At 37.7% G+C, this 26,325-nt stretch overlaps 1 protein-coding gene and 1 non-coding gene across 3 annotated transcripts in view; both read right to left on the reverse strand.

Annotated features, from left to right (window-relative positions):
- CHUK (component of inhibitor of nuclear factor kappa B kinase complex) overlaps positions 1–26,289 on the reverse strand; it is a 38,464-nt gene extending 12,175 nt beyond the window's left edge. Inside the window, exons 1-16 of one of the 2 annotated variants that reach the window (XM_043926860.1) lie at positions 26,110–26,288; positions 21,483–21,577; positions 19,791–19,905; positions 18,873–18,942; positions 17,952–18,040; positions 15,925–16,014; positions 15,652–15,776; positions 15,379–15,486; positions 14,633–14,768; positions 12,271–12,465; positions 11,194–11,296; positions 8,467–8,590; positions 7,915–8,066; positions 6,123–6,184; positions 4,777–4,886; positions 3,946–3,995 (exon numbers count right to left, since the gene is read on the reverse strand). In XM_043926860.1, the coding sequence (XP_043782795.1) occupies positions 3,946–3,995; positions 4,777–4,886; positions 6,123–6,184; positions 7,915–8,066; positions 8,467–8,590; positions 11,194–11,296; positions 12,271–12,465; positions 14,633–14,768; positions 15,379–15,486; positions 15,652–15,776; positions 15,925–16,014; positions 17,952–18,040; positions 18,873–18,942; positions 19,791–19,905; positions 21,483–21,577; positions 26,110–26,214 (1,729 nt within the window). In that variant the 5' untranslated portion in view covers positions 26,215–26,288. Of the gene's footprint in view, positions 1–3,945; positions 3,996–4,776; positions 4,887–6,122; positions 6,185–7,914; positions 8,067–8,466; positions 8,591–11,193; positions 11,297–12,270; positions 12,466–14,632; positions 14,769–15,378; positions 15,487–15,651; positions 15,777–15,924; positions 16,015–17,951; positions 18,041–18,872; positions 18,943–19,790; positions 19,906–21,482; positions 21,578–26,109 lie in introns of both variants that reach the window. The other variant, XM_043926861.1, reaches the window with a different exon arrangement.
- On the reverse strand, positions 17,503–17,609 carry LOC122709687. The gene has a single exon (XR_006345661.1). It is a non-coding gene; the product is annotated as a U6 spliceosomal RNA (small nuclear RNA).
- Positions 26,290–26,325: the final 36 nt, after the last annotated feature.

Raw genomic sequence — 26,325 nt, forward strand, 5'->3', positions numbered from 1 at the left:
GTTCAATCCCTGGGTTGGAAGATTCCCTGGAGGAGGAAATGGCAACCCAGTCCAGTATTCATTCTGGAAAAATCCCATGAACAAAGGAGCATGGTGGGCTATAGTCTGTGGGGTCAAAAAGAGTTGGACACAACTGAAGTTAAGTCGCTCACTCGTGTCTGACTCTTTGCGACCCCATGGACTGTAGCCCACCAGGCTCCTCCGTCCATGGGATTCTCCAGGCAAGAATACTGGAGTGGGTTGCCATTTCCTTCTCCAGGGGATCTTCCTGACCCAGGGATCAAACCCGGGTCTCCCGCGTTGCAGGCAGACGCTTTAACCTCTGAGCCACCAGGGAAGCCCTGGACACAACTGAACATGAATGCAATTCTCAATCCAGTGTACTTTCCATCAGAACATGCTCTGTATTCAGCAGATGTTCAACAGAAATGAACAGTTTTGTCAATGAAGTAAGCAACCAGTGACCAGGTGCAGAGGAAGGTATCATTTTCAAAGTACACTGTTTTGGCCTAGCATATGGGCATCCTTCTGACCATTCCACACCTGAATCCACAGCCTCAAATTCTTCCCAATCTCTTTTTTTTTTGGGGGGGGGGGGCTGCACCAGATCTTAGTTGCAGCATGTGGGATCTAGTTCCCTGACCAGGGATTGAACCCGGGGCCCCCTGCTTTGGGAGCACAGAGTCCCAGCCACTGGGCCACCAGGGAAGTCCCCCCAATCTCTTTAATTTTAAGCAGCATTTCTTTCTTCTTTTTTTTTTTTTACATCTTCCACACATTTTCTTGCTTCCTCTTTCCCTTATTCCGAGTTCCTTTTATCTCTTTCATTCCTTCCTTTCACTTCCCTTTAAAATCTTCTCTATTTCAAAATAAACAAGTGGGACCTAATTAAACTTAAAAGTTTTTTGCATAGCAAAAACATAAGCTATAAGCTATAAACATAAACAAGGTGAAACTATAAACAAGGTGAAAAGACAACCCTCAGAATGGGAAAAAGTAATAGCAAATGAAACAACTGACAAAGGACTAATTTCAAAAATATGTAAGCAGCTCATACAAGTCAATACTAGAAAAACAAACAAACCTAATAAAAATAAAACTAAAAAACTAAACTAAAAAAAAAAAAAAAACCTAATAAAAAATGGGCAAAAGACCTACAGAGACATTTCTCCAAAGAAGACATACAGATGGCTAATAAACACATGAAAAGATGCTCAACATCGCTCATTATTAGAGAAATGCAAATCAAAACTTCAATGAGATATCACCTCACACTAGTCAGAATGGCCATCATCAAAAAATCAACAAACAATAAATGCTGGACAGGGTAAGGAGAAAAGGGAACTCCCGTGCACTGCTGGTGGGAATGCAAATTGATACAGCCACTATGGAGAACAGTATGGAGATTCCTTATAAAACTAGGAATAAAACCACCATGCTGCTGCTGCTGCTAAGTCGCTTCAGTCATTTCCGACTCTGTGCAACCCCATAGACAGAAGCCCACCAGGCTCTCCCGTCCCTGGGATTCTCCAGGCAAGAACACTGGAGTGGGTTGCCATTTCCTTCTCCAATGCATGAAAGTGAAAAGTGAAAGGGAAGTCACTCAGTCATGTCCGACTCTTAGCGACCCCATGGATTACAGCCTACCAGGCTCCTCCATCCATGGGATTTTCCAGGCAAGAGTACTGGAGTGGGGTGCCATTGCCTTCTCCGTAAAACCACCATATGACCCAGCAATTTCACTACTAGGCATGTACCCTGAGGAAATCAAAATTGAAAAAGACAAATGTAACCCATGTTCATTGTAGCTCTATTTATAATAGCTAGGACATGGAAGCAACCCAACGTCCATTGACAGATAAATGGATAAAGAAGCTGTGGTATATATATACAATGGAATATTACTCAGCTATAAAAAGGAACACATTTGAGTCAGTCCCAGTGAGGAAGATGAACCTAGAGCCCATTATACAGAGTGAATTAAGTCAGAAAGGAAAAAAAAATTATCATACATGAACACATATATCTACTTCTGCTTTATTGACTATGCAAAAGCCTTTGACTGTGTGGACCACAACAAACTATGGAAAATTCTTCAAGAGATGGGAATACTAGACCACCTGACCTGCCTCTTGAGAAATCTGTATGCAGGTCAAGAAGCAACAGTTAGAACTGTACATAGAACAACAGACTGGTTCCAAATCGGGAAAGGAGTACATCAAGGCTGTATATTTTCACCCTACTTATTTAACTTACGTGCAGAGTACATCATGAGAAATGCTGGGCTGGATGAAGCGCAAGCTAGAATCAAGACTGCCAGGAGAAATACCAATAACCTCAGATGTGCAGATTACACCACCCTTATGGCAGAAAGAGAAGAAGAACTAAAGAGCCTCTTGATGAAAGTGAAAGAGGAGAGGGAAAAAGTTGGCTTAAAACTCAACATTCAGAAAACTAAGATCATGGCATCTGGTCCCATCACTTTGTGGCAAATAGATGGGGAAACAATGGAAATAGTGACAGACTTTATTTTGGGGGGCTCCAAAATCACTACAGATGGTAACTGCAGCCATGATGTTAAAAGATGCTTGCTCCCTGGAAGAAAAGTTATGACCAACCTAGACAGCTTATTAAAAAGCAGAGATATTACGTTGTCAACAAAGGTCCATCTAATCAAAGCTATGGTTTTTCCAGTAGTCATGTACGGATGTGAGAGTTGGACTATAAAGAAGGCTGAGCACTGAAGAATTGCTTTTGAACTGTGGTGTTGGAGAAGACTCTTGAGAGTCCCTTGGACAGCAAGGAGATCCAACCAGTTCATCCTAAAAGAAATCAGTCCTGAATATTCATTGGAAGGACTGATGCTGAAGCTGAAACTCTAATACTTTGGCCATCTGATGTGAAGAACTGACTCATTTGAAAAGACCCTGACGCTGGGAAAGATTGAGGGCAGGAGGAGAAGGGGACGACAGAGGACGAGATGGTTGGATGGCATCACCGACTCAATGGACATGAGTTTGAGTAAACTCCAGGAGTTGGTGATGGACAGGGAGGCCTGGCGTGCTGCAGTCCATGGGGTCAGAAAGAGTCGGACACGACTGAGCGACTGAACTGAACTGAACACATATATACGGAATCTAGAAAGATGGTACTGAAAAACCTATTTGCAAAGCAGCAATGGAGACACAAACATTATGAACAGACTTATGGACATGGCTAGGGTGGGGGGGTGGTGCGGAGGAGTGGGTGGGAGGTATGGAGACAGTGACATGGAAACATACATTACCATATGTAAAATAGATAACCAATGGGAATTTGCTGTATGACTCAGGAACTCAAACCAGAGCTCAGTAACAACCTAGAGGGGTGAGACGGGGAAGGAGGTGGGAGGGGTGTTCAAGTGGGAGGGGACATGGGTAAGCCTATGGCTGCTTCATGTTAACGTTTGGTAGAAACCAATGCAATATTGTAAAGCAATTATCCTTCAATTAAAAATAAATATATTAAAATTTTTTTTGTCTATTTCAAACATTGTTACTTTGCCTTCCTAATTTCTTAATTCTCACAGACTTAAATGCTGTTGTACCATAAACATCTCAATGTGAAGTTGAAGTCTTAGTCGCTCAATCATGTCCGACTCTTTGCCACCCCATGGACTATAGCCTGCCAGGCTCCTCTGTCCATGGAATTCTCCAGGCAAGAATACTACAGCAGTTTGCCATTCCCTTCTCCAGGGGAACTTTGTGACTCAGGGACTGAACCCAGGTATCCTGCATGGCAGGCATATTCTTTACCAACTGAGCCACGAGGTAAGCCCCTAAACATCTCAATGGCAATATCAAAACTGGAATTCATTCTGCAGCTTGCTTAAAATCCTGTTTCACAGATTTGTTAAGCTAGTGATGGTTTCCTAAAATGCCTTTGTGTACTGTGAAAGTGTCTTACCTGAAGGTCTGTGCTTTAACTGCTTATATAGATCAATTGCACGCTGTTCCCTATGAAAGAGAAAACATGTTTCTAAATGTGAAGATAGTTTAATGACTTTAATAATTTCCAACCTGAAATGAACAATATTATTTGAATAGAGTAATGACCCCATTTTCAAGTAATTACATATTGCCAATGAATATTTTACAGGGTGTTTCACTGGGTAATAAGCAAGATCTTAAGATGCAAAGTTTAATATACTAAGTATCTGCTCTGATCCACCATCACTTATATAGTATTTCTGCACCATTATGTCCTGTGATTAAAGAAAAAAAATCTGAAGTTTCTAATCCAAACACTTAGGAAGTTAACCTTATTTAGGGAATTTAATAAATAATACTTCCCTTAAACCAGAAGTGTGGTAAGTAGGGATATAGTTTGCAACTTAAAATACTTGAAAAATTATTAACACTCACATGAAAAGATGCTTCGATTTAAAAAGCAAAGGTCATGGAAAAGAATTTGAAAAAGAACGGGTGTATATATATGTGGCTGAGTCCCTTTGCTATACACTTGAAACTATCACAACATTGTTAATCAACTATAATATAACCCCAATATAAAATTAAAAGTTTTTAAAAAATAAATAGCAAACGTCAACCCAAAGAGTTATTGCCAAAATTTCCTGTGATTAGGAAAGAACTTCCTTTTTAACTATGATGCCAATGTATTTGTGGAAAGAAAAACTATAGAAAAGAACCATATTTAATCTTCCAGAAATACAATGAAAGAATAATCTGCTACCAAAAATTACAGACACCAACACTAACAACATGACTTCACCCTTACAGAGATTCCATCAAGTCTCCCTGACGTCGTCCGTAGGGGCTCTTCTGTAGCTCCATGATTTCAGTGTGCAGGGACATGATCTGATCCTCCAGGTATCCAATAACACCCACCTAAAATATGATGAAACACAAAAGAAATGACAGGCTCACCACCACACAACATGAGGAACTCAGAGAATGACTTCTTACAGTAAGAGAACAAAGTGATTTAATGTAAAACACTGATTTTGTTCAAGCCTTTTTGTCTCTCAGATTATGACATGTAACTTTCACATGAAAACCAACTTATTTCAGGCTTCTCTCCTGACAACAGAAGACTACTAGCATTTTCTTTCTCCTCCTGAGAAGGAAAAAGACAGAAGTGTCACTAATAAGTAAAAGTGACCATCAATACCACTGCATCTCAGTTCTACGATTTTCAGTGTCTCTTGTTCCCAACTTGAATAAGGATGCAGAAAGATAAACACTGGATTTCCCAACCCAGGATACCAACTGCCACACTCATTCCTCAGGAAGTGCTGCCATCAAGGAGAGCAACAATTTAATGAGACCACAGACAGATGTACAAGGTAAAGAAGGAATCTGCCACCTAGAGTGTGACCATAAAAAATATATTGTCCAAACCAGCATAATTTTGAGAGTATTATTGATAATAAGGGTAAAGAATCCACCTGCAATGCAGGAGACCCTGGTTCAATTCCTGGGTGGGGAAAATCCCTTGGAGAAGGGATAGGTTACCCACTCCAGTATTGTTGGACTTCCCTTGTGACTCAGCTGGTAGAGAATCCTCCTGCAATGTGGGAGACCTGGGTTCGATCCCTGGGTTGGGAAGATCCCCTGGAGAAGGGAAAGGCTACCCACTCCAGTATTCTGGCCTGGAGAATTCCATGGACTGTATAGCCCAGGGGTCGCAAAGAGTTGGACACAACAGAGCATTTTTCACTTAACTAACTTAACTAATTGATAATTAAGGCAAGAGAGGTAAACTGAAACTGTCCTGGGTAAAACCAGGATGTCCAGCCATCCTATCAAAACCAGTCTTAAAAATAACAGTGATAACTACCATTTATTAGTCACTCCCACTTAAATCTGTATAACCCCACTAAAAAAGGTACAGTTCCCATAATATAATTATGGAAACTGAATCATAGTGAGGCTTCATTTTAGTCTCATTTACCCAAAGCTCTTGTTTTTATCCACTGTGGTACTTCCCTCTAAATATACATACTAGATATCTGTCTGATATTCAGGAATGATATGAGAAATATTCTACAGACCAAAACCAAAGAATTTCTAAGGGAGCCCTCAGGAGTTAATAAGCACACAGAATGAGCTCAGTGATTTTACCTCAGCATAGTGGATAGCCTTTTCTTCCATTTCTTTCCATGCTTTTAACATTTTTTCTGAGGCTAAAAAAAAAGTCTTAATTGGTTATCTCAGAAATAGCCATAGGTTTAATTACTGACCTATCCATCTCCTTGCCATATCAACATCAAAACAGAGTTATGAGTTGAACTGTTCCCCCAAAAGATGGTGAAGCCCTAACTCTGTACTTCAGAATTTGACCTTATTTGGAAATAGTGTCAGGTGCAATTAGCTAAATTAAGGTTGAGTCTTAATCCAGTATGACTAGTGTCCTTTTAAGAAAAGAAGAAGAAACACAGCAACAGACATATGAACAGTAAAGCTCCATTTCAGAACACAGGCAGAGACTAAAGTGCTACAGCTGCAAGCCAAGGAATGCCAAGGATTGCTGGCAAAGTACCAGAAGAATCTAAGGAAGTATTCTTCTCCATAGGTTTCAGAGAGAGCAAGGCCCTGACAATACGTCAATTTTGGACTTTAAGCCTCTGAAACTGTGAGATAATAAAGTTCTATTGTTTTAAGCCACCCAGTTCATAGCAATTTGTTATGGCAACCCTGGGAAACTAATACAGATGACTTTCTCTTTAAAAAAAAAGAAAAAAATTTTAAAGTAATACACGAACATGATATTTTAAAAAAATCAAACACTATATAGAGATGTAAAAAGTCTCCTCCCCTTCACTCTCCACCTTCTGCGATCCCAGTGTTAATCATTTCTTACAGAGACACATCTCCTTTTCTCTCATAAATAGAATCATCTATATATACTTTTCCTTCCTTGTTTTTTTCTCCAACTTAAAACATTGCTGCCTTAAAGATCAACTGATTTTTTAATATCAGCACACATAGGTCTACCTCACTCTTTTTAAACAGTAGTGTAAGGAAATGGCAACCCACTCCAGTACTCTTGCCTGGAGAATCCCACGGACAGAGGAGCCTGGTGCGCTACAGTCCATGGGGTCGCAAAGAGTCGGGCAAGACTGAGCAACTTCACTTTCTAAGATATACAACTTAACAAGATAAGTCAAAGATAATCTGATGAAATAACTATGTTTTGCCATTCATCAGAATGCCTATAATACACAAACAGGAATAAAACATCAATCATAGAGCCAGCTTTGGTGAGAAAACTTATTTACCCAGCTGGACACCATTGATCATTTAATTCTGAAATACACACACCTTGCTCAAGATAAGTATACAAACAGAAATGCTGAAGGCAACTCTTTTGGTTTATTATTTGAATTTTAACTCTGCTTTTTACATCTCCTTAGTACATCTGAAGGGAGATAAGCTCAGAATTAAATACCAAAAAAATTGGAGGCTATGTACAATAAAAAACAGCGGGACTCCACAATAGGTTGTTTAGAAATTAAAAAAAAAACAACCTGGAATTGCTTGTATTATTATTTATAGAAAGATAAGTAAATTAAGACTTCCCAGGCTAAGAAGTCACCCTAATATAGACTTTGTATCTATTTTTTAAATGAGGTTTGACAATCAAATTCTTAAATCATTTTGCATTTTTCTAAAGGTGAACAATTTAGTCCAATTGTGTGGGTGAGGGGTGGGCAGAGTAAAGCTGCTCAACTAAAGATTAAAAAAATAACAAACTAATATTCAAACCAAATATGGTTTACAATGATATGAGATGTCCTATCTTTTGTTCTAATATGAATGCAAGTGAAACAACTGGCTAACAGGTAAGAAGGTAACACAGCAGATGGCTTCAAGAGACAAGACACTTGTTTCAAATACATTATCCAACACTTACATATCCCGTAAGTCATCTGCTCACTATATCTTTCCAAGTCAAGCTGAATGCTTTTATGAAAAAACTCCAATTTAGCTTTCAGTTGCTGAGATGCTGAGATCAAAGTATTCTTCATTTTGGTCAAGTTAGTATTATATCTAAGAAGACTTAACCTAAACCACAGCAAGAAAAAAACAAGATATAAGCCTTTTAGAAACACTGGACAAAAGTTTAAAAACTCAAACTGCCATAAGCCCAAAGCCTATGTTTCTATTATCAATCTATGAGAAATAGCTGATCTCTAGAATCTGATCTCTAAAGAATTTCTGCTTGTGATACTCTATGATAAAACAATCTTCTTATACTAGGACCATTCAGGAACTACTGTCTATTGCAACTGGATGGTTTCAGACTGTTAATAAGAATTCTACAAGCCTGATCAGAATATTACATTGCAAATTGGCCCAGTAATATATTTTTGCATGGGATATTGACTAGTGAAAAGTAGCAAAATTTAATTCTTGAGCATGAATGCATATGACACTGTGCCTATAAACAAGAGAATTCACTTACATGGCTGCTCTCTGTCCCTGAAAGAGCCTGCTGTAGTCTTCTTTCAGCCCAGACACATAGTGTACTGCTTCAGCCCATACTTTACGCAGCTGGATAACTGGAAGCTGTATTTTGCTGTCCTGCACTATGTGTAAGAAGATGGGGGAAAGGAAAGGGGAATTACTTTTTAAGATTCTAGAGTTCATTTATTATTCTTTGTGATTTTCTGTCCATACAAATAGCATTCCTATAGATGTTAGAAACCAGATGCTAGAAAGAACTACTTGTTATAGGTCCATTCAGTCAGTGTAAATTTATTGAACACCTGCACATGTACTTGAGCCCTGCTCCAGATACAAGGGGAAATAAAAATGAAGACATAATTACTACATAATCACAAAGCTTACAATTATTCCTGTACCTGTCTTTTTCTTCCTTGTTTCTCTCCAATCTCGAATCTTTTTTTTTTCCTCTTCAATAATCCAAATTCTTTATTCCTTTGAAGTTCTAAACTAAGTCCCAAGTACTCCACAATCTGCTACAGTCTTTTTTTTGCTTCTGAATAACAAATTTCATTTCTTGGACTACCAACTCAGCTTCAGAAAAACACACTGGGTAAATAGTAGTTTAATAAGATATGTCTTTCTCAATGTAAGACTTATGAAATTATCTATTTATGATAATCTCTTGTCTTTTCTTTGGTAAAGGGGATGCTTCTTTCTAAAACAATGGCAGGTAGATATTAAGTTCAATGAAATTTCATTTTAACATTATATAATTCTCCAAGATTGAAGAGAGATTCATCTCGTACTTTAAGGTGGTGATTATATTCTGTTATTCTTTTCCAATGAAAATCTTCAGAGAAAGGGTGCTACACTAGGTTTCACATTGAGAAAACACATGATCTGAAACAGATGTCAAACAAATAAAGCTGTATATCTGGAAAAAATCTTTGCCTCCCCTAATAATGATAAATAGCCTCAACTAACTTTTCTTCTATTTTTATACACCCACACTTAATCCTGAGGCTTCCTCTGACAGACCAAACAAACAAAACAAAATAAAAACTCACACACTTAAAAAAAATAGTCTGGGGGAAGAGAGTCCAGAAAAAAATTATATACATTAAAAAAAAAAGTCTGAAAGTGCCCAGAAATGATACCCCAATAGCAAGAAGCATACCAAGTATCCAAATTTTGATTTCTAATGCTGTTCTCAATCAAAGGAACCAGGGATCCTTGGTGAAATGGCCAATTCTAGGACTATGGTAGAAAATTTAAAAGATGGGCCTGGAATACTACATGGTACCAGAAAGTAAGGAAACGTTTAAAAAAACAAAAGCAAAAACAAAAACACCCTCACTGATGGGTCAAGAAGAAGAGGCACAGGAAGTCAACTGAAAGAGCTTCTAAGGTAAGCTGCAACAATATGAATAACAAAATAAACTAGTATTGGATTATAATCTATAATATAAAATAAATATCCATGAATTCAAATTTATATGATAAATGATTAAATAAATTAACAAATGGGAGAGAAGAGATAATTCATGTAAGCAGAAGCATTTTCAATAAATTATATAGATATTCTACCCTAAAGGAGGAGGCATGTAACTCCTACTCCTTAAGTGTGGATTCTTGCATAGTGATTTCCTTCCACACAGTATCAAAAGGAGGAGAGGGTAAGACTAAACTTTACAGTGAAGAAAGCTGACTACTTCAGCCATGTGAGCAAGGTAACACCAACAGTCATTAATGATGTACAGTAATGACTGTATGTATTAATGATGATAGTATGTACCCTTTATATATGTTTTCAAAATGGCATTTGAATTCTTTGATCTTTCTCTCAAAAACCCATTATCCTAGCCTAATCATGAGAAAAAAAAATCAGGCAAATTGCAACAGAGGGGCATCCTACAACATATTTGATCAGCACTTTCAAGGTCATCAAAAACAAGGAAAATCTGAAAAACTAGCACATCCAAGAAGAGCCTAAGCAAACATGACAACTAAACGTAACGTGGTATTCTGCATGGGATTCTGGAACAGAAAAAGGACACCAGATAAAAACTAAAAGAAATCTGAATAAAGTATGAACTTTAGTTAATAACAATATATTGGTTCATTAGCTGTAACAAAGTATCATAATAACATAAGATGTTAACAACAGGGGAAACTATATGTGTAGGGGAATAACATAAGAACTCTGTCCTATCTGCTCAATTTTTCTATAAATCCAGAACTTTTAAAAAAAAACTAATGAAAAGGAAAGATCACATAATTTCAGCCCTTGTGACCAATTTTGTTCTTGATTTTATAATGTGCTTGTTTTTAGTTTTGGGTAGATAGAAATTAACCACTTCACTTCTTTAGTAGAAAACATTAATTCTCTGAGGAAAAATGAAATCATTTGAACATTAAGTAGTATTCATAGGATAAAATGAAGTATCTGAACATGTGTTAAGTAGTGAAGGAGAAACTAAAAAGTGGGCTTAATAGTGAAGATTCAGTTTTTCCTGTGAAAGTCATATTCACAGGAAAGTCTCCTGCCAAATGAGGGGTGTGGTGGTGATTTAAAATTTACCTCTTCACCTTCCAAACCATATAAACCCATCTTTTAGCACACATAGAAACCTGAAGTATGATACAGAACAGAAACACCAAAGAACCATTTCTACTAATCATGTCGTGTCAAAATTATATTACTTCAGGTTTGCAGCTCAGTCAGTAAATGAACTATACTTACCAATATAATTTACACAGTCAGATAAACTTCTGGAAGCAAATGGTCCTTCATATACAGTCTTACTTTTATCAAACAAATAAACCATATAGCTATCACAGCCCCTCTGAAAAAAAAAAAAAATTAAGAAGAAAAGATCCTTGAAAATTCTAGGTTCTCTAAGTACCTAAGCACCAGATTTCCTACTTTGAAATGCCAACAGTGAAGTCAAGTTCATTAGCATGCATCTCACAGACTTAAGGTCTAAATTTTTATTTAAGAAAAATAACTAACTGTAGTATGGACTAAAGTGAAAAACAGTCACCAGACCCAAAAGGACAAATGCAAAAAGTTACAACAACATACAATGGGAATATTTTTTCAGTAATCAAAAGGAATGAAGTAATGAGATAAGCTATGCCATGAATGAATTTCAAAAACATAACGGTAAATGAAAGAAATCAGACACAAGAGATTATATGATTCCATTTGTATGAAATGTTCAGAAAAGGCAAATCTATAGAGGTAGTAAGTAAATTAGTGATTTTCTGGGCTAGGCAGAATGGATACTAGTAGTTAAAGAACATGAAGACATGAAATGTTTTAAAACTGATTTATGATGATGGCTGTGCAATTAGGGTGGTTTGCTAAAAAAAAAAAAAAAAAGAAACAACACTGAATTGTACACTTGAAATGGTTAAGTTATATGATATATAAAATATGCCTCAACAAAGATAAAAATGGAAAATGAAATGAGTCATGACCAGAATCATATATTACCATCCGTCCATCCTCTGACAGGACCTATGAGACTGTTGGTCTAATTTCAAGGTTATAGGCTTCAGGACAAAATGGGGGAAAAAAAAGGATGGAAGTGGCACCAAAGAGAATGTCATATACAGTTTAAAATAACCAATGTTTCATTTCTATCTTTTCACCTTGCAAAGCAATAAGCATAATGAGTAGGATAAAACTAAAAGAAGAATTATAAGATGTGGACCACTCCCCAAATGATGCCAAATAGACATAAAAACTGCAGGGCATGCAATCCCTCTATGCAAAGAGATTTCTTATACTCTAGGTATATTAAAATTGTCTTACAACTCCATCCAGAACACACTGAGAGGCTGGTTTCCGAGGATCCAGAGAAATTCCCATCTCTGAAAGAAGCTCTTGAGAACCAGTGTTTATTCCAGTTTCCCGCTCAATACGAGACTGTAGTGAATGAAGACTTTCATCAGGTGGTAACAGAAAAGAAATTATCTTGGCAGAAGTCATATTTAGTATATGTACTATCTGTTTAAATAAGAAAAAAGAGAAATAACTTTGATCATTTGCTACATAAAAGATTCAGTGCTAGCTACTTAAGGGCATTATCTCTGCATTAAACAAGATTCAATCATTTTCCAAAATTATTATGTGCATATTTAAAGTTTTTCATAATAAATATTTAGAAAAATCTGTAATCAGAATCTACAAACTTTTCTTAAGGAAAGGAAGTAATTCAGTAATTGTTTTACTGATTTCTTCTTTCTTTTCCCCCCAGAAATATGGGATGCACTTACTTTTTAAATTTATTTTTAACTGGAAGATAATTGCTTTCCAACGTTGGGTTGGTTTCTGCTGTGTAACATTGTGAATCAGCTGTAAGTACACGTATATCCCAGCCTCTTCAGTTTCCCTCCCACCCCACCCCTAGGTCGTCACAGAGCACCAAGTTGAGCTCCCTGTGTTATACAGCCGTTTCCCACTGGCTATGCTGATTTCTTCTTTAAATGAAAATAAAACAGATGTCATTCCCTCCTTCAACAATATAATAAACACCTTAGAAAAATGTCCTATATTAATAGCAACCTATTCTGTAGTTCATGCTTCTGTGCTCATGACATTCCTCTGCTTGCAAATCTTTCCCCTCACCCATTCCCCAGATTAACACTTCCTTATCCTTCAAAACTCAGTCCTATTATTATGCCTGGGAAGCAACCCTGAACTATTATGACTAGTACCCTATCCACACCTTATTCTGAAACCTCACAATAATACTGATCCTTTAAAGAAGATGTTACTGTAGCTAAACTACAAATAAATGTAAATAATATATATATATTTTGCCTAGATTCACAGATATACAGTTCAGTGCTGCAAACTGAACTAAAGTCTATAGAACACAAAACACATAAGGAGGACTCCTTACTCATGCTCTGTAAAACAAGCACATGCCCACAGACTCCTTACAAGTAGAAATGATGTTATGATTACCATGATAAGACTGAAAAATATGAGAAAAAAATAAAAAATTTTTGAAACCAACAAAGAACTAAAAGGTGTCACCAAGTCCTGCTTATCTAACATGCTGGGGGATGATTTACTCCTTGGCACAGTAGAAGAAAACCAAATCACGACACCAGCTGTCTTTCCAATGTGAGCCAAGAATGACATCAACATGGCCTCAAGTTCCTATTTAATGAAGTATATCAAGGTAAGAGTAAAACCTTACATTACGACTACTTTCTCATTTACATTTTAGAAACACTATCTACCACAAGCAATCAACAAATATGAAAAGATCACAGATGAGTTGTTTCTACGTATACAGCATAATAGAACCTCTCGTTCGTATCAATGGATATTTACTGAGAATCTGGTATGTGTCCAGCTTTGTACAGAATGCCAGCATAGAAACAGTGTGGTGATAGGATAGACGACTGTTAATAAAAGTAAGAAAAACAATCTCAGCATTAAAGAAGACAATCTATATGGAGAGGCATGAAAGGAAGATGAGAAACAACTAAAGAACATAATAAAAATGGCTAAACAACACACTGCGGTAGACACAGTTTGGAGAAAAGGAGAGTTGAATATGTGCCAGTACAGGTGAGGGGATACATAGAGATAGATATCAGTCTGGGCAGAGGAACAGTATCTGTCAACACAAAAATGGGTAACGGGCTTGATGGCATAAGGTGCAATGACAAGCTGGTCCTAAGTTAAGGGTAAAAGAAATCAAATAAGCACTTGGATGAGGTGGACCTAAATGAAGAAAACCCCCATAAACCCAAGCAGGTCAGTTTAGACTTGATTTGGTAGGCAAGAAAATACTGTTAGTTTCTTGGACTGGAGAATCAAAAAGCATTTTCAAAAAATAAGACAGGCAGTTCATGCTGTACAGACTGTAGGATGGAAAATAAGTATAGAGGCAAAAAGCCAGGTAGGAACCTTCCTCACCAAACCAAATCCAATATGATTAGATCTAAATGAACGAGGTGAAATGGTACCAATATGAGAGAGGGGGAAAATACAAAAGATACTTCAAAGGAGTGATCAATAAGACCACTGAGAAGTAAAACTGAGAAAGCTTACTAAAGAAATAGAAATGCACTATTAAAATATATTTATGTCCATTCTCCAATAAGTTTGTTAACTTCAATGTAAGTCTTATGAAGTAGACCCCATTCAAACTAACCTTCAAATTCAGAATGTGATCCATTAATACAAAACATCTTGGCTGCTTCAAAGTAAGATCAACAGGTCCTCCTCTCTGCTGAGGATCCCAGTTTAGCATCAACTGCAGCCAGTTTTCCATGGGTTCTACTATTAAACTAGAAAACATACAAAAATAGGATAAAAATCATTATATTCCAATTTTCTTTTAGTTTTGTAAAAAAAAAAAAAAAGTGGTTGTATAGGATGGCTATATCCTTTGTCGTTATGTGTATGATATTATATCTTACTTCCAAATAATTCATGAAATGACAGGTGACAAACTTTTTTCCATTAAAAAAAATCCCAAATCCACATGTGCAAGTTAGTTACAGGCAACTCCAACGGGTGAATTCAGTTCCATTTCCTAAGGAACCCATTCATCACAGTATTCTCAGAGTGTTCTTAGCACCTAGGCCAATCAGTTGAATAGCAGTTCTTATTTCCACTAGACTGGTGCTGTCCATACGGATGCCACTAGTCACAAGTGGCTATTTGCATTTATACTTAAGTTAATTAAAATTTAAAAATTTGAAATTCAGTTCTTCAGTCTTATCACCCATCTTTCAAGTGCTCAGACAGACTCATGAGGCCAGCATAGATATAAATCATGTCCAGCATTACAGAAAGTTCCAATGGATAATGCTACTTGAAGCAGACAACAACTTTACTGTTCTTTTACATCCCTGAAGAAAATGAGACAAACCTCCTCAACTAAAATATACATACCTACAAAGGCTATTTGGTTGAGGTAAATGGCTACTAAACCGAACTTCTCCTGTCATTTCTTCACATGCAAATATACACTTTGGATCCTTCTTCTTAATCTTCTCATGCCTATGAAAACAAAAGCTACTTCAGTTGACAACCTGAGACATTTTTGCCTTTTAATTTTATTCAATTGTGTTAAAAAGTAATCATACTATTTAAAGAAAGGCGGCCAGAGGGGTACTGAAAATTTCACTCTCATTAAGCGTACCAAAGTTCTCTCCCATTTCTTACCAGGTAAATGGCTGCAGATGATGCAAAAAAGGCCTATATCCAGCAATACACTCAAACACCATGGTCCCAAAGCTCCAATAATCAACAGTGGCTGTATAAGGCTTATTCTCAAAGAGCTCTGGGGCCTTAAAAAGGAAAAAAAAAAAAAAATGCTTTAAACATCAACACTATATAAGAGAAAAGCTACCTGAGTTTTGAACTATTACATTCACAACCTTAAGAAATAAGAATGATCCTGTATAGTTAAACTCAAAGAAACAATATGTGTCTTACCAGATACTGCAAAGTTCCCACAAAAGATGTACAAAGACTTCCTTGATCAACATCTTTGGCATATCCCAAATCAATTATTTTATGCATAATCTGCAAAATAGTAAGTATTAAATGGCTGAGAAACTTGAAAAGGAAAGGGAACAAGGTCCTTATAATGCTCTGGAGAGGGAGGTGGTGAAGAACATGGCTCTGGAATAGAACAAACATGTTTCAAGCCTAAGCTCCACCACGTAGATAAATAGTTATGTGACCTTGCTCAAGTTATTCCTCTCAGTTTCCTATATAATGATATTCCTAACAATCCCTACTTCACAGAATTGCTATTGGGATTCAATAATAATGAAAATAATTTAACAGTGTCTGACATATAGTAAAAAACTAAATCAGTTCAGTTCAGTCGCTCAGTTGTGTCCAACACTTTGCGACCCTATGGACTACAGCCATTGGCCTTCTCTGTCTATCACCAACTCCCAGAGCTTGCTCAGACTCATGTCTGATGAGTCGGGATGCCATCCAATCATCTCATCCTCTTGTCATTCCCTTCTCCTCCTGCCTTCAATCTTTCCCAGCATCAGAGTCTTTTCCAATGAGTTAGTCCTTCGCATCAGGTGGCCAAAGGACTGGAGGTACAGCATCAGTCCTTCCAATGAATATTCAGGACTGATTTCCTTTAAGATTAACTGGTTTGATCTTCTTGCAGTCCAAGGGACTCTCAAGAGTCTTCTCCAACACCACCATTCAAAAGGCATCAATTCTTCGATGCTCAGTTATCTTTATAGTCCAGCTCTCACATCCATACACGACTAGTGGAAAAACCATAGCTTTGACTAGACAGACCTTTATTGTCAAAGTAATGTCTCTGCTTTTTAATATACTGATATAGACTGGCTATTAATTTTTATTTTGGTATATTCAGAATAAGCTTGATCCGTTAAACTGGAAGGCACAGGCAGGGTAACTTCCAAACTTATAAGAAGCATCATACCATCTTAGAGTGGATCAACGTGAGTAAACACCTATCTAACTTCAAGAACATCCTGAAGTCTCAGGATACGCACACAAACAAAAAGCAAGTAGTCGGTGCAAAGCATACACAAAAAGCTCCTAAGAGAAGAAGCACCGAGGTTTCATCACTTCCAACTGATCATTATCTTCACTACCTAAGGCCAAACAATCCAATTCAAGGTTCACATTCTTGGCTTTATGTCTTTATTGGAATGGAATTTGGGCACTAAAAGCAAGAAAATTGCTCAAATTACTTTGATAAAAATAAATAGTCCAAGAATTAATTCACAATTTCTAGTTCTTCTCAAGATGACTCCTTCAGGAATCTGAGAAATCAAGGTTTTGAATTTTAATTAAAAATAAAGTTAGGACTTTTGGGAAGGAGAATGACTTTGTTTTGTTTTTCTTAAATATGAAAACATACTTTATTATTATTATTTTTTTAACTTTCATTTTGTATTCTTTAATTAGTATGCAACACTATGAGTGAACAGTTGTTCTGGTTTTACTGATCTGAAATGTTACCTTCTTTTTCCAGTAAATTCTTTTTTTTTCCCCCAATTATTTTTATTAAAAAATATGGAATGCTTCACAAATTTGCGTGTCATCCTTGCACAGGGGCCATGCTAATCTTCTCTGTATCATTCCAATTTTAGTATATGTGCTGCCAAAGCGAGCACGAAAACATACTTTAAACATATTTTTTCTTTTTCTTAAAGAAGACCAAGGATATGTTTTTTGGATGTACTTCATAACATCCAAATTAACAAATTACTTACTGCCTACTAGCTCTGCTAGATACTGTGCTGGAAAAATGAAATGAAAAGACAGATGTAGCTCCTTCTCTAATGGAGCTATTATGTTAGCAGAGGAGACAGACAAACAAAAAACCACAGCTCAGTACAGTGAGGGCTGGGATAAAGAAGTACAGAATGCTATGGTGGGCACCAAACCTCAAAGACTAACTACATCATGGAGACTCTATTCAATTAGCACAGAACATTTCTTCGGGTTTTACCTACCTTTCCACCAACATCCTGAAGGACTATGTTTTCAGGTTTTAGATCACGATGTATAATTTTGTTTTCATGCAAATATCGGATTCCAGATCCTAAATAAAGTTTAAAATGCATTTTGAGGTAATAAAAAAAACACTGAAATAAAAAAAATTCAACTCACATTCTGTACAGATTTGGTCTGATGCTCAATTTTATATGGACCATCATAACTACATGATTAACGATTTTATAGACACTCAAATTTTCTCCACAAAAATATGGTAACATTAATCAAAGACTGCAGAATTACAATATGTTCCCATTTAACTTATGAAAATTAATATTAAAAAGAAATGGAACAAGCAATTGAAAAAAATCCCTGTATTATCATTGGAGCCTTTCCTTCTGATCTAACTCACCCTCTTCAACTAGACTTTGGCCTCCATCATCTAAGAAAAGAAACAAGATCAAAATATATAGAGAAACATAATTTGGCCTTCTGAGCTCTCTCCAAGGGCCTATGTCCTGGTTATTTTAGAAACTTTTCAGGAGTAATTCTGATTAAAAAGAGATTTCACCCTAAGAATACGTATGCCTGTGAGAAGCAATGTCCCTGGTAAATAAATTTACTATGTTAATCAGGGAGGAAGGAATGAATAAGATCACTTCACACCATTTTTTTTTTTTTTTTTGGCAACTAGAATATCTATCAGTCAAATGGACACAGACAACACAAAAAATAAAAAGCAAAATATCCCAGCTTTAAATTAGCATCAACAGTAATACTTAATTTTTTCTGATAATTTCTTAAAAATAAAAAATTTCTTATACTTAAAAACCTATGCTTTGTATAGTTTATCAACAATTCTAATTTCCAAGCAGTATACACTCTTACAGACCAAATGGGCATTAAATTATGATGGAACTTTCATACTGATTACATACCTATATCACTCAGTAAAGAAAGTATCTGGCTTTCTTTAAGTCCACAGCAATTTTCTGGTTTGTTGAGTAGCTAAAGGAAAAAAAAAATCTAAAAATGTATATTGCCAATATTGCTGGGCAGTAATACTGATACATTAACCATTCTACTTTGAGTGAATAAGAAAATTAGTCATGATTAAGAAAATATAAGGGGGAAAAATTACCAAATCCACACAGAGGACATGTAAATTTCATGACAAAATTTATACAAGTAAAAATAATGGGAGAAGGTATTTGAAATTTTACAAGGTTGAAAAATCTCACAGATAAATATATACAAATAGTCATATGATATTTAAAATAATAGTCACTTTAAATATATAAAAAGAGCTTCCAAGGTGGCACAGCAAGAGCCATGGGTTTGATTACAATTACTGGATGGGGAAGACCTCCTGGAGAAGGAAATGGCAACCTGTTACGTATTCTTGCCTGGTAAATCCTATGGACAGCCCATAGGGTCACAAAAGAGTTGGACATGACTTAGCAACTAAACAACAACAACAACTGGTAGATTTAAAATGAGATGGGAAAGAAAGATCTGCAACAGAGAAACATTAACACTAAACATTGATATTGTGATCTAAAACCATCCCATTCTGCAAACACCACAACCATCAACAAAAATATTCATGTTCTAAAGCAGCAGTCAGCAAACATTACTTGTAAAGGGCCAGAGAGTAAGCTCTTTAGGCTCTGCAAGTTATGCAATCTCTGTCACCACTACTCGACTCTGCTACTATTGTAAGAAAGCAGCCACAAAAACAGATAAAAAAGGCCATAGTTTACTGACTCTTACTCTAGATTATTGTACTGAGTGGGATTCAAATACTGTTAAAGTTCGTGATTTATTATCTCATCATCTCAAAACATCCACACTACCTTCCGGAGATCTCCTCCAGAACAATATTCCATTGCTAGAAGAGGCACATCGTTAATCAAAAAATTCAGTTCCTCAGGAACGTCACAGGCCTTTACAACATTGGCGTGGTTCAACCTAACAAGGGGAAAGCATTATAATAAAAAATTTGTTTCCAATGAAAAGGGACTGAGTTTTAAATTGTAGTTAATTGGGGGCAGTGGGGGGACGAAAGACTGACTTTATTTATAATATTCTAATTTCTCATTTGTATAATTAAAAATTGATACTTGTTTAAAAGTTTTTAACTTGTGTACAAATACATGTTTTTCAATAAATATTGAATCACATTATATATTGTTTCCTAACATCTTTTTTTAAACTTAGGAATATATCATATCACCATCATCATCACACAGTGGTCTCTAAACTGGAGTAAGAGTCCCAGGGCCCAGGGATCTAAAGAAACAGCATTTCCATGTGTAGAGCCTGAGGAATTGTATTGTTAAAAAGTTTTTCTAGTGATTCTTCCACATAGTCAAGTTTGAGAACCATTAAAATGCATTGAGAACACTAAAGTAAAAAAGTGCTTATTTCAAATCCAGGATCTGTTACCTATCAGTAGTATGACTCTATAAGCTTCAACTTTTTCTTTAGCAAAGAGATAATGCCTAAACACAGGGTTGCTGTGACAACTAGAAGATATGGGTAAACCCTTATTAGCACTCTACCTGTGGAGGTTTTAAAACATAGCCACTTCTCCCTTCAAGAGCTTAATTCTCTTTCCCTGGAGTAGAGGCTGTATTTAGTGACTGATTTCTAACAAATAAGAAATTATTTGGAAAGCATAAAGTGTAGCTTCTGAGGGAAGATCATAAAAATATGTCCGCTTGCTCTCCCTCCCTCAGATCACTGACTCTGGGGAAAGTCAGCTGCTATGTTATGAAGACATTCAAATTTCCCAATGGAGAGAGAGGCACATGTGGTGGGGAACCAATGTCTCTAGCCAACAGACACTAAATGAGCTTTGAAGTGGATATTCCAGCCCCACTCAAGCCTTTGGATAACTGCAGCCCCAGTCAACATTTTGAGATGTTTCAGGAGGGATCTCTTGAGTCAAAACCACCTAAGTCACTCCCAAATTCCTAAACCACAGAAAGTGTGAGACACCAAACTTCTGTTGTTTTAACCCACTAAGCTTAAGGATAATTTTTTACAAAGCAATAGATACACTGTTTAACAAAAGTAGGTGAGAGTTAAAAAAATTTAAAAATGAGAGTAGTGATTGCTATTTAACTATAAAGTATAACAGATAAGCACTGCCCAAGACCCAAAAGAAACAGATTTTGCCCTCGGAAAGCTGAGTCTGATAAAACCTAGCTGACATTTTGTTTTGTTTTTGGAGCAGAGAAAGGTTTACAGCAGGGCCATGCAAGGAAATGGTGGCTCATGCTCTAAAAAACTCCAAGTTCCCTGAAGGACTTTTTGTTTTTCTTCAGTATTATACTATCATTACCTAGATAACTATTTAAACAAAACCTACTTAAGCATGATGTGATGTTATTATTTGAAATAAAACACACATATTTAATGAGAAAGAAAAAAATAAGTTCCCCAAAAGATCCTAAGAAGAATGGATTCCTAGCCTCTTTCCCTATGACGATATCTGGCTGGGCTGCAAAACTGGGGAAACTTAAGTCATCAAGTACACTTACTTCTTCATGATCTGGATTTCATGGCACCACCGTTCTCTGTTTTTGGTACTTAGCTCTAGGCGACAAGACTTAATTGCTATTTTGAGATCAAGTTCCTGCCAAAATAGAAAATCAACAGATTATAAATTAGGTTCTTGTGCAGATATACTTGCTATCAAAGAAATGCCAACTTGGGGAAACAAAACTCTTAGCTTTACTAATTAAACATATGTATCCACAGTTCTCTTCAGCCAATGCTTCTACCAAGTAAGCCATGAGACTATTAAACTAATGCTTTTAAACTGACCTTCAAACACCAAAGCACACAAGCAAAAAGTTACTGAGGCTGATCCTGTAAAAGATCTCTTCAGAACACCATCTCAATACATGCTGCTAGAATATAAAAAGACTCTGTCTCCCCAACAACCCCTTTCTGAATTTAGTCAAGACAGCTAAAAAGGGTCCCAGGTTCCAGCATAACTAGAATGTGGAGAATAATTCAGGGCTCCCTGCCTCAACAGTAAGAAATAGTTTTAATATGACCAAATCTAATACAAAAAAACTCCAAAACTATTTCCTAATTTTTGCATTTCAAATGACATTAAAAGACTCCTAACAATGGCTGTATATTTCCATGTCTAAAAAACGGACCTAACAGCTCTTGCCTCTATGACTAGTAATTTAGCCAATTCTAACTGAAATTAAACCCAACCTGATGCACATTACAGGAAGTAGCCAGACCTCATCACATTCTGGCAACAGTAATAATGCAGCCCAGGAACAGGAAGCAAGACACAACTTGTATAGGATGGTCTGAAATGGGGGACAGCAAGAAATAAGATAACTGATGTATAGAGAGAGAGTTGGAGAAGGAAACGGCAACCCACTCCAGTGTTCTTGCCTGGAGAATCCCAGGGACGGGGGAGCCTGGTGGGCTGCCGTCTATGGGGTCGCACAGTCGGACACAACTGAAGCGACTTAGCAGCAACAGCAGCAGAGAGAGAGTAAGGAACTAGGACAGGCTACAATCCAACCTAACCAGTGTCCTCCCTCCCTTCAACCTCTCATGAGTAGATACTGAGCTGCTGCTAGGTCTCATGTACATTTTTACCACTATAGAGTCAATTTGGTACAACCATGAGCAACATTAAGTCCTAAATTCTCATGAGAGTAAGGCAGAAAGCTATCTATTTCAAAAAGATTTCATCCTACAGGATCCTTCAACCTCTCAGTTTATATTTCAGCTACTCTTTGAAGGCGTTTCTCACTCTACCTTTTCACAGAGAATGCTCTGTTGAAAGTTTATACATGTCCAGCAAAACAAAAAAAGAAGAGTTCAGTGCTAAAAAAAAAAAGGTAATAGTAATATTCAGGAGATGAATGGTGGTGATGGCTGCACAAAATGTGAATGTACTTAATGCCACAGAACTGTACACCTAAAGATGGCTAAATGGCAAATGTTATGTATATTTTGGGGCTTCGCTGGTGGCTCAAAGGGTAAAGCATCTGCCTGCAATGCGGGAAACTTGGGTTCAATTTCTGGGTCGGGAAGATCCCCTGGAGAAGGATTGGAAAATACTAAGCTAAATTAGTTTCTATTAGTTTCTTTACTATAGGACTTCACAGAGTTTTTAATATACTATTGTGGGTTATGACTCTCCAAATGAAGAAATATTATATTCAGCATTTATAGAATGTATTGACCACAGTATCCTTTTTTCAAAGCATTTTACAAGATTGGTTTTTCCAAACACATTGTGAGAAGTGCCACCCTATATCCTAGGAAGAGTTCTTTGGTTATTTCACCATGCTTCGACATCACTTTGCAAATACCTTCATTATATAGGTTACCACACTGTACTTAAAGTGTTTCTGTGTCTACTTCTCTCACTAGACTTGAAATTTTTTGAGAGCAGAAAATACTGTTTTTGTTGATTCTGGTACCATCAGCAGTCAGCTACCCAATAATCAGTTAAATAAACCATCTCACATCCTTTTCTCTTTCTCGTTGTGATTTAAGAGGGGTAGATGAAATATTGAGATATGGCTTCCACCAAAACACAAGGATCTTGAAAGCCAAACTCAAAGCTCTAATTGGAAAAGTAATGATACTGTTTCCAAGTCTTACCTAGAGTATTTCTTCTCTTCTCACTACAGACTCAGTTGTCAAATGTCTCAGTTCTGGGGAAGGGCCACTGTGAACATCTGGAAAGTTCCCGAGAGATTTCTAAGATTCTAGAGGAAGCTAAATCTCTTCCATTTAAACAGTGATGAATTCCAAAGACATCCTCTGCCAGAGGATGTGGGGAGGAGAAAATTAGGGAGGAATTATTATTTAAAGACTCATGTCCTGGAGGCTCAGATGGGAAAGAATCTGCCTGTAATGTAGGAGACCCAGGTTCAATCCCTAGGTGGGGAAGATCTCCTAGAGAAGGGAATGGCAACCCACTCCAGTATTCTTGCCTGGAGAATCCCATGGACAGAGGAGGCTGGCGAGCTACAGTCCGTGGGATCTCAAAGAGTCGGACAGAACTGAGCAACTAACACTTGCTCTTTCTTTCATTGTTTAAAGGGTACAGACTTTCAATTTGGGAAGATGAAAAAATTCTGGAAATAGACAGTGATGGCTGTTGCACAACAATGTAAACATACAATGTCACTGAACAGTACACTTTAAAATGATTAAAATGGTAACTTTTATGTTATATATACTCCATCACAATTTTTTTTTTAAATTTGATGTATTCATTCATCCCCAGCCAGGGACCAAGCAAAGCAGTCACATAAGCATGCGAGCACGCAAACTTCTTTTTCTTATGACCAGACTGATGGGCAGGTTCAGATAAGGCCACAGGCAACATTCTGCTGGAAGTACTTGGCCCCTTCTCTTTACTCTTTGAGTGCCTTGTGTCTGATGGTGAAAATTATTAAATTTACTACTTGTCTGGCTGTCAAAGTACTTAATGTGTGGTCCTTCACCTTCCTTTCTCCCTCTTTCCAAGACTCTCTCCTATGCTCTATCTAGAAACATGCTTCACAAAATTTCCTGTTATATCAGTGACATTTGTCACTGTAACTGCCACACAAACAAGCCGAATCCTCCCAGGTAGACTCCCATCTACCCTACCTCTCTCCCTATGCTGTGAGCTCTCTACTCACATCCATATTTCTTAGGACAACAAATCATGATTCCCCCTTTTGAATCCACTTCTTAGGTCATAGGCCAATGCATTTTAGTAACAGCTTAACTGTTCATCTTGTCTTATATGTTTTTCCACAAAGATTTACCTTTTATAAAAAATCTTCGAGGACACCACTTTTATCTTGACATTTCCTTTTTTTAACATCAGTTAATGATGATGAAGATGATGACAACAGCAACAACATAGCAGCAGCAGGAGCTAATATCTGAGAGCTTACCATAGGCGTGGCACTTATAAACATCTTATTTAACTCTCAGACTTATGATGTATATACATTATTATAACCATTTTACATATGATAAAATAAAAGCTATACTGCAGGGAATATTGTTCCAGGGTCTATAAAGCTAATGGGTCTGAGAATGTCTTTCAAGAGAGCATGTGCTGTGCTAAGTCTCTTCAGCTGTGTCCAACTCTTTGCCCCCCTATGGACTGTAGCCCACTAGGCTCCTCTGTCCATAGGATTCTCCAGGCAAGAACACTGGAGTGGGTTGCCATTTCCTCCTCCAAGAGATCTTTCCGACCCAGTGGTCAAACCGTGTCTCTTCTGTCTCCTGCATTGGCAGGCGCATTCTTTACCACTAGCACCACCTGGGAAGCCCTCAAGAGAGCATGGACCCCCACAAATGGTAATGCATAAGGCTGTATGAGTGTGCATCTGTGCATTTATCTGGGGAAAAGGTTCATAACTTTTATTGGTATATGAAAAGACTGGCTCACACATGATTGTTAAATGCTGCTACAATGGTTAAATATTTTCAGTTATTTTCAGTTAAATCGAAGCACAATTTCCGAGTCTAATGTTAACTGTCTTCAACCTGCTAGAGGACCTCACCCTCAATCTATCTCCTCCCCTTGTGAATCCACGATCATTTTCACCAGCTGTTCCCTACTTAGAACGCATCCCCAATTCCAAAGCCTACCCAATGAAACCAAAAGCTTGACTGCGGACCCACTATGACACCGTCCTTGTCTACTCCAGGCCCTACAGACATCACAAGGCCTGCAAGCACACACAAAACACACACACATTCCAACAGGCAGCCCCTCCTCAGCCCCATCTTCTCACCCACTTGTGCTCACAATACACTCTGATATGTGTGTACCTCCCACACCCTGACTCTAAATTCAGAGGGACACGTACGTACCATCACGCTCTGTAAACACATCTTGACAGCCATAACAAAAGTTCTCCCTAATAGCTCTCTCTCACACACTGCCCCAGGACCTCGGATAAACCTCAGACTCAATCGCCAGGCTCACAAATACAATCCGTCCTCTGTTCTCTCTCTCTCTCTCTCACATACACAGACACATACTGAGCCTCACAGGCCCACAACACTGCCCAAGGTCTCACCGACAATCTCTCACGTACTGACAGGCACTGTGTTCCACAGGCGCCCTGACAAACACCCACCGCCGCTCCCTCGCGCGCCCCGCCTCACCCGATGTTGATACAGGCAGACGTTCCCGAAGCCGCCGGTGCCCAGCCGCTCCCGCATCTCCCAGGGCCCGCCCGCGCCCGGCCGCAGCCCCGGGGGCCGCTCCATGGGGCGGGAGAGCTAGCGGCCTGAGGTTCCGCCACTGTTTCGAGGCCGGTTCCGGGCCGCAGAGGCTCGCGCGTCTTTCTTCTCGCGAGAGGTAAGCGTCATTTCCGGTAA

The sequence above is a fragment of the Cervus elaphus genome, chromosome 15, assembly GCF_910594005.1.
Source record: "Cervus elaphus chromosome 15, mCerEla1.1, whole genome shotgun sequence".
Classification (NCBI taxonomy): Eukaryota; Metazoa; Chordata; class Mammalia; order Artiodactyla; family Cervidae; genus Cervus; species Cervus elaphus.